The sequence below is a fragment of the Sinocyclocheilus grahami genome, unplaced genomic scaffold (assembly GCF_001515645.1).
Source record: "Sinocyclocheilus grahami isolate Dianchi unplaced genomic scaffold, SAMN03320097.WGS_v1.1 scaffold334.1, whole genome shotgun sequence".
Taxonomy (NCBI): domain Eukaryota; kingdom Metazoa; phylum Chordata; class Actinopteri; order Cypriniformes; family Cyprinidae; genus Sinocyclocheilus; species Sinocyclocheilus grahami.
The window spans coordinates 641,729-650,873 of NW_015505513.1; the positions used below are offsets into that span (position 1 = coordinate 641,729).

The 9,145-nt window shown below is 35.7% G+C and overlaps 1 protein-coding gene across 2 annotated transcripts in view; it reads right to left on the bottom strand.

The window, feature by feature from the left end:
• Positions 1-9,145, bottom strand: part of LOC107602759 (cytosolic purine 5'-nucleotidase-like) — a 30,885-nt gene that overhangs the window by 5,375 nt on the left and 16,365 nt on the right. For both annotated transcript variants that reach the window (XM_016295333.1, XM_016295334.1), the window contains exons 9-17: positions 8,277-8,330; positions 8,097-8,180; positions 6,419-6,460; positions 6,220-6,327; positions 5,356-5,422; positions 3,646-3,816; positions 2,938-2,989; positions 1,651-1,711; positions 1,035-1,211 (exon numbers count right to left, since the gene is read on the bottom strand). In XM_016295333.1, coding sequence (XP_016150819.1) covers positions 1,035-1,211; positions 1,651-1,711; positions 2,938-2,989; positions 3,646-3,816; positions 5,356-5,422; positions 6,220-6,327; positions 6,419-6,460; positions 8,097-8,180; positions 8,277-8,330 — 816 coding nt within the window. The remainder of the gene's footprint in view (positions 1-1,034; positions 1,212-1,650; positions 1,712-2,937; positions 2,990-3,645; positions 3,817-5,355; positions 5,423-6,219; positions 6,328-6,418; positions 6,461-8,096; positions 8,181-8,276; positions 8,331-9,145) is intronic.

The window sequence follows — 9,145 nt, forward strand, 5'->3', positions numbered from 1 at the left end:
AGGAAGACACACACTCACACAAAAACAAATTCAGTATACAGTTTATTTAAAATAGGATATACTAAGTAGGCTTACAGGCAAGCAGGTGATTGTGATTGTAATAAAGGCAATTTTATACTTCACTGAACAGAAATGCACTGTTGTGTTTTCTGCTTGGATGTTACAGTTAGCTTTTTATTATTATTTATAATAAGATTTTGTGGCTACGAGTTCAAATGTCATTATGTGCATAATTGTCAATTTTTCCTTTGAACAAAGTGACTGATACTTATTTAGATAGTACAAATAATAAGTGTTTAATGCTTATTTTTTATTCATTTTTTTTGGCTGGACCCCCTAGACCCGGCCCTGGTTCAAATGCGGAGTTTTGCGCATCGTGTGTGTGTGTGTGTGTGTGTGTGTGAGAGAGAGAGAGAGCGAGACACATCACAGGGGAGTCAGCTGTCTTAACCGTGCCTTGTGAACTGCAAACACATACCAGCTTCATCACTGTGTCTGTCACGCGACTCTGTTCCCCTTTCGGGCTTGAACTGATGGTAAAACTAATGACATTAGTTACTGTCTTTACATTTATTTTGAAAGATGAAGTTCGCGATTATGGTAAGGGGTGTTACATTTCCGACGAGTGCTTGTGGTGTTCGGCCAATCACAATGCACTGGGTCAGCTGGCCAATCAGAGCAGACTGCGCTTGTCAAAGGAGGGACTTTGTAGAAAACACCATGTTTGAGAGAGGCGGGGCATAGAGGACTTGCAATAATGTACAGTATTTGAAAAATAATGTGTTTTTTGAACATTAAAGCATGTCAACATATTCTGTTACACCAAATACACAAAATAATGATCTTTAAAAAAGCATCACATGACCCCTTTAAAATAAAGTGTAACCCATTTAAGCTACATACAGTTTTTTCCATTTATATTGAACACATGAATTGTTTCTATAATATTTTGAAATGGGTATCTGCTATTGTGAACTTCCACTGGTATTTGTATCAATCCAGTCCTGTGTTTATGGGTGGGTGTGTGTCCTCACCAGCACGTGAGCGGCTCTGAACAGGTAGCTGAAGGGGTAGTAGAGCAGGTTGATGAATGAGGCAGCATACAGGTCAGCGTAACGCATCACCTGAGACGCAAACAGAGTTTGCCGAGAGCCACTGCGGAACAGACTTCCCATCATCCCGTAGCACATGTCCATGTCATGAGTCACTTTCTGATGACAGAGAAAATCACCAAATCAACATGTCAGTGTTACTTTTTTAAGGTGTTGGTTTTATTTTTATTTTTAGTTGACAATAATAACCCTGTAAAATTTAATACACAGTATAACATCACTTTAGTAGCCTATTAATATTATCTATGGACAACACACAGGGTGGGCTGTTGATTACCATGGAATTAAATTTACAAGACTTATGAGCTACCATTACAAGCGTATTTACTGGAAACACATTTATTGAGAGCATGTCACATATGCTGTTCATAAAAACAAAATAAGCCAGAATATTTCTAAAATTTAAAGTCATTTCAAGTTATTGACACTTGGTAAGTCCATACTGTCAACTAAGATAAAAGTTCAGCCGTTTCACATCTAGTAAAATCAGATATAATTGAAATGTTCGGAATGCGAGTGTGTGATTTAGTGGGTCTACCTTCACTCTTCTCTGGATGGCACTGATATCTGGCCTCTCATTGCTGCTGCTGTCCAAATGCCTACAGAAAGAAAGAATGTAAGTGAGAGAAAAGCAATTCGATGGATTTAAAGTGAAAAAGAAGTGAAAAGGGGGAAGGGACAGACATCAGTTGGAGTCAGAAATCGAGAGGTCACTGAGTTAAAGCCTTTGCTTATCAACAGGTAAACTCTCTCAATCTGTACCCTGTACAGCGAGCTTGTGCACCAATCAGAATTGAGCAACTGAACTGCGAAACCCTTTTATATTCCAATGTAATTCTTAAATTTGAACTGAGGTGGAAAACACAATGCAAAAATCGAATGAAATGAATACAGCTGCTGTAAGTCTAAGTTATTTTAATAATAAATGTAACTCGTCACTAATTTCCCATATACATTATCACACACACAACATATGGATTATTTCGAGAAACATTAGATTACATTAATAATCAGTATTTTAAAAAACACCTATAGAAGCTTATACTTATATTTTTTAATTAAAAACATTTGTTGTTCATTATGACAGAAAGGACACTTAATTTCCCAGAATCCTCTAATTTACTGAATACTATTATGGTGTGTTATGGTGTATAATTGCTGTAATTACTAGATGACTCAAAAGTTCTACTCAGAGCTGTTCACGTAGGCTACTCTGACTCAGAATTATGCCTTTCTATGTCAACAATATTAACGCCAATATGAATTGGTGTAATTTGAATAATCAACAAACAAAACCACAATACAACACCTAACAGTCGATATGGAAATGCCTTGTTTATATATTTTTGTATTAGTTTATAATGCAGGACATTATGCATTAGTTATCCAGCTCTGTGCTAGCTATTTTAAAACGGCATTGTATGTGTTCTATTTTCAGATTAGTATTGCATTATTAAAACATCAGAATTGATAATTATACAGTCAGACAATCCTAGGAATCATTAAACTGAAATATTATGAGATAACTACTCAACCACATTTTACTGCTGAACCTTTATTATAGTCATATAATATATTCAAACTGTAAAAGTCAACATTTATTTGTATAAAGCCATCTAAAAACAACATGATGGATATTTTGTGAATGGTAAATCTGAGTTGTTGGCTGTGTATCTTTTTTTATAATTGCAATTCAGTCAAGTCCACTTCCTGTCAACAACTAGCAGTGTCCATTTCTAAATTCTGAATACACACACACACACACACACACATACACACACACACACACCTGTGCTGAGGAAGGAACAGAGGCAGCTTTACTCACTTGTATAGTTCGGCCAAGAAAATGTCCAAGCCCTGCAGTTCCTCGAACAGAGCTGTGAATGAGAGGGCAGAACCCTGTCATGATTGGGTTTCACATCTCTTTTTCTTAGCCTTTCAAGTGTGACATCTCATCTCACTCTTTCTCTTTCTCTGTGAGCATTCCTTTCTTTACTGAGATTCTCACAAGAAGGTCTTTTTCACACTACACACATAAGCGTAACTGTGACAGCAGGCACACATTGTGCTTTCACAGTGACAGAACTGCAGCTCTATCCAGAATATAAAGTAAGTTATAGGTTACAACAGTAATATTTCCTGTAGTAATGGCCATACTTTATAAAATGGTTAATGGAATTTGGCCATTCATAATTATTACAAAACTGGTGATAATAAAATATAATTTAAATGTGAAAAGGGATTACATTTACATCCAAATGGTAATAAATCTACATGGAACACCATAAACTGCTATAAAAACCTATGCTGCAAAAGACTGCATTGATGAATAGGTTTACATTACATAGAATATTTACCATATGAACAACTGCAAGTAGTTCAGCACCTACTTGCAGTTATGCATCATCAGTGTGCTTATAGCAACAACGCTGCAACCTGTTATTATGGGCACCCAAAATAAATATGTGCTGCTTGTTACGTGCAGTGTGAAACAGGCCAATGGCTGATTTTACTGATATATGGCAACACTTACAGCTTTTGTCTGTCCAAACATGCAGCTCCTGAGCCAATTCAGGAATCACCAGGAACGTCCGCCAACCCTGACGCTTCTTGGACTTAAGAATATCTCCAAAAATGTGATCCCCAATGTACACAATATCCTTCCCTTTTGCTCCAAGCAGGTCACACACAATGTCAGAAGAACCTGGGCGGAAATGAAAACACATTAGTCAGAAATGACTAATTTTCACATATACATAAGGCATACCCAATACTCAGCATAGAAAAAGTTGCATAATGAACTCCTATTATTACAATATTTGCTCTTCCAAAGTGATTTTATGCTTTAGTTTTTTTCAGCCTTGATGGCCAAGCAACAGCAATATGATAATTTTAATATTTATCATAGCACAATTTAAATCACAATCATTTTATTTGTAAAAATTCAGTATGACTTGATTTATTATGAATATCAATGCTATTGCTGATTTTAGTGAAACAGAACTAAGGTTAACACTTTACACGAATAATATTCATTCTATTTTGATGCATTAACTAACAAGGAACAATTCATTTGTTACAGTAATTATAAATATTTATAATTACTTTATTTTACAGTCATGTTCTACATGTACATACTATGTTATAGTAATTACAATAACTGGGTAATAACTAGGTACCAGCCATGAATCTAAACCTAACCTTAACCCATGTAGTTACCTTATATTACCCAGTACTTTATTTGGTAAGTACACATACTGTAAAATAAAATGCAACTTTAATCTTTGCTAAAGTTAGTTAATAAAAATACAGCTCTTTATTGTTAGTTCATGTCAGCTCAGGTGTATTAAAAATATTAAAAGAACTTTTGATTTTAATAATACATTAGCAGATGTTGAAATGAACATTAATTAAGATTATTCAGTGCATCAAAAGTATTTTTCATGTTAACTAATGCTAACTAATGTGAGTATTACTGGATTAAGTGACTGTACACATGCAGTGAAAAATCATGTGATAAAGTGTAGTAAACCAGATGTCCTTGTGATCTATGTGTATGGACCTTGAGGAGATACATCTGTGTGTATGTGTGTGTTTGTCCATACATGTATATAAATATATATCTAAATTACGACCTATGCTCTCAATGTCAAATGCAGAAATGTTAATGCGTTTATGACCTCAAGGTTAGATTATTGTAATGCTTTATTGGGTGGTTGTTCTGCACGCTTCCAAAATGGTCCAAAATGCAGCAGCTAGAGTTCTTACTAGAACCAGGAAGTATGACAATATTAGCCCGGTTCTGTCAACACTGCACTGGCTACCTATTAAACATCGTATAGATTTTAAAATCTTGCTTATTACTTATAAAGCCCTGAATGGTTTAGCACCTCAGTATTTGAACGAGCTCTTGTTACATTATAGTCCTCCACGTCCGCTGCATTCTCAAAACTCTAGCAATTTGATAATACCTAGAATGGCGATATCAAGGAACTTGATTGCACAGATACTATTTAAACTGAACTGAGCTGGATGTTGACATCACTGAATTCAATGATGAACTGCCTTTAACTGAAAAATTAGTGTTTACTATTGTCACTTTGCATTATTGATACACTTTTTTCCTAATTAATGCTGTACAGTTGCTTTGACACAATCTATATTGTTAAAAGTGCTACATAAATAAAGGTGACTTGACTTGACAAGTGTGTCATTTGCATCTTTATCCAAGAATTTCCAGTACCTCCAGAGTAAACAATGCCATGTTGTAAAGGTCCAGTGTATGTTCCTATTTTCAGCCGGCCTGTAGTCTGTGATAGAGAACATATTGATTAATATTCAGACTGTCTGAATATTCATTCCATGTACTTCAGTGGTTCTCAACCAGGGGTCCAGGGCCCACTCAACACACTTCCAAGGGGCCCACAATTTGACTTTACTTGTTTGGAAAAACAAGCTTTAAAATAAGTTAAAACATGAAAGGTTGTGCAATTTAAAATAATAATAATAAAAAGTAATGAAAATGTTTCTCTAGTTATGCAAAGCTCTAAAATAATTTATTGTGTAGAAATACCAAAAATACCTCTGGTGGCCTTTGAATATTGTCTTAAAAGATGGGGGTCTTGGAGTCAAAAAGGTTGAGAAACACTGATAAACATCATTACTGTTGCCTATTTTTGTCAGCACAAATAAATAACAACTCACAAAGAATAAATCGTGCCTGTCCGACTCACTAAATTAACTATGCAAATCAGGGAATGGTTCAAATACACCCACAAAACAAGAACTCAGAGCAATTTTGCATTTTACACTGCTCGTTTTGCATCTTGTTGGGGTTACAGACAGGTTTTTGCACTGAAATATCTTTCTTAGAAGTTCAGTGAACTGTTTAGCTGCTTTACACTGCAAAGGGATGACAGGAAAGAGATTTTTTCTATTGTGCTCAGCAGACTTCAGTATAAACGCTCAATACTCAGCGCTGACTAACCATCTGTGTGATCGTGTTCAGCAGGATAAAATGTTCCAGAACGTGCAATACTGCACCTGCTGACTTTGAGAGTCTGCTTCTGTTTTTGTAATAGTAGAGCGTTTTGTTTGATGTACTCACCGTATCCACCTGTCTTAGAACAGTTCCCTCTCCAAAAAATAAAGGCTTTCTAGCATCTACTAGGATGAGGTCGAAGTATGATTGCCATGGACGGTGTGAAGTGCCATGCTATAACATAAAACATTACTATGAGCAACAATATATGACAGGAAACTCTTTTGAAAGGTTTAATGACAGGCTGAAAAACCAATGTTAATACCTTTGGGCCATGGGGGAAGTCAAACAAGTACGTCATAATTTTCTGTAAAACAAATCAAAACAAAAAGATGATGGTTTGTATGTGTCCAAGTTTTAAACAAACCAGTTGCATGTGCAGTTGTCTATTGCCCTGATTTAAAACCTAGTGAGCTGCATACAAATAGATTTTTAAAGGCACAAAGCTGTTCGAAAATCATAGCTTAACTATGCTGCCTATTAAGATTTAGATTTATTTAGCAAACGTATTTAGATTTATTTAAGGTGTAAGTTTACACACACACTGTTTTTCTTATTTTAATCTGCATCCAAGAAAGAACTCTTATTTTTTCAACAATTTGTATTTTTTTAGCTCTCAAGTCTTGGAAACTGGAAATATGAGGGAATTTTAAAAGTGTGTTTTGTTAACAAGAACATATAACTGAAATTAAAAAAAAAAAAAAAAAAAAAAAAAAAGCTGTAAAAATGTATTGGGTAGAAATTGAGAAATTGGTATTTGTGGGTAAAAAAAAAAAAAAAAGAAAGGTTTATCAAACTGCTAAAAGCTCAAAATTGTAATGCAAGCGGACATTGTATTTCTTATTTTATTTTGTTCCCAACTAACAACTGTCATTTTTATTTATGAAATATATATGGTAGTACATTTTCTAGTAAATTGCTATTTGTACGTAAAAAGCCAGAAATGTTCATAAAAAAGGTAGTTGAGCGTAGCACCATATTTAAAATTTGACAAAAATGAAAACAAGGCTTAGGGACAGAAGTACAATGCATTTATAGAATTAGTTCACCCAAAAATGACAATTCTGTCATTAATTTCTCACCCTCATGTTGTGGTGAATTCTGAGAGCTCTCTGACCCTCCCATAGACAGCAATGTACTTATCACGATCAAGGTCCAGAAACGTAGCAAGGAGATCGGTAAAATGAGCAATGTGACATCAGGGGTTCAACTGTAATTTTATGAAGCTATGAGAATACTTTTTGTACGCAAAGAAAACTCTGCGTCACCCTGGTGCCATTTTGGAGAATATCCACTGAACATAAACAGCGTATGCTATTCTGTGTCAGCTGCGTCACACGGTGACATTTCTCCAAAATGGCACCAGGGTGACGCAGAGTTTTCTTTGCGTACAAAAAGTATTCTCATAGCTTCATAAAATTACAGTTGAACCCCTGATGTCACATTGCTCATTTTACCGATCTCCTTGCTACGTTTCTGGACCTTGATTGTGGTAATTACATTGCTGTCTATGGGAGGGTCAGAGAGCTCTCAGAATTCATCAAAAATATCTTAATTTGTGTTCCGGAGATGAACGGAGGTCTTACGGATTTAGAACGACATGAGGGTGAGTAATTAATGACAGAATTTTCATTTTTGGGTGAACTAACCCTTTAATGGATTATTTAACAACAGACTGATTATTCAGCTAATGAAATCTTTCCGAAAAAACTTTCAGTAGACCAAAAGTGTTTTGAAAGCTATGCTGTCTATCCTGATTAAGGTCTAATAAAATTGATTATTTTAACCAACATTTGTGTGTGGCATGTTATTAGAGTACTGAACTGTTCACTTACACAAATCGGCCAGTGTAAAGCGATCCAAATCTCTCATGTTAGCATGTTCTCATTATGCAGCTAGTTCTGAAACAAATCTCATGTATGTATTTGCATCAGTAAACTCACATCTGTGTATTTGTAGTCACTGTTGGTGGCTAAGAAAACTTTAGCGACTTCATTCATGCGGCTCAGCAGCAATGGCAACTTGGCCTAAAAAAAAGAAAAGAAAAATCAGTTATTCTCAGAAATACAACACAAACACAACAAGGCAAGTCAGTAACATCAGAAATTAAAAGACAAACTTACATCTTTCACAACATACTTCTCCAGGTTTTCCACTGTTTTCTTTTTCAACGTTCCCTGAGAAAATAAATAAAACCTTTAACAGCAGAGCAAGCTTATGATAACGCATCTAAAAGACTTAAAGGGGTCATATGATGCTATTTTAAAGATCATTATTTTGTGTATTTGGTGTAACAGAATATGTTGACATGCTTTAATGTTAAAAAAACACATTATTTTTCAAATACTGTACATTATTGTAGGTCCTCTATGCCCTGCCTCTCTCAAACACGTCGTTTTCAACAAAGCCCCCTCCTTTGAAAAAGCACAGTCTGCTCTGATTGGCCAGCTGACCCAGTGCATTGTGATTGGCCGAACACCACAAGCACGCGTCGGAAATGTAATGCCCCTTACCATAATCGTGATCAATGATATTACATAATCGTGAGCTTCAAGCTTTCAAAGTAAATATCAAGACAGTTAATAATGTAGTTAGTTTTACCATCAGTTCAAGCCCGAAAGGGCAACAGAGTCACATGACAGACACAGTGATGATGCAGTACACAAGCCGCGGTTAAGACAGCTGACGACCCTGTTCCCCTCACTCACACACACACGACGCGTTACTCTGCACTGCGCAAAACTCCGCATTTGAACAGTCAATAGCAAATACTTAAACTAGTAACAAAACATACTTACAGTCGCTGATTCAGAAGCGCCAGATTGTCATAGCAAAGTCGGAATTGACCCTTTTTTTTTTAGAAATAGCCTTTGTGCACAGCCAGCCTTGTACTCTTCTAGGTTCAAAAAACTGTAAAACTGTCGATGCGTTGTACAAATTCGAACACCTGGGTTGTGTTGTTCTGTTGTAAATAAATCTTAACCAATGATTC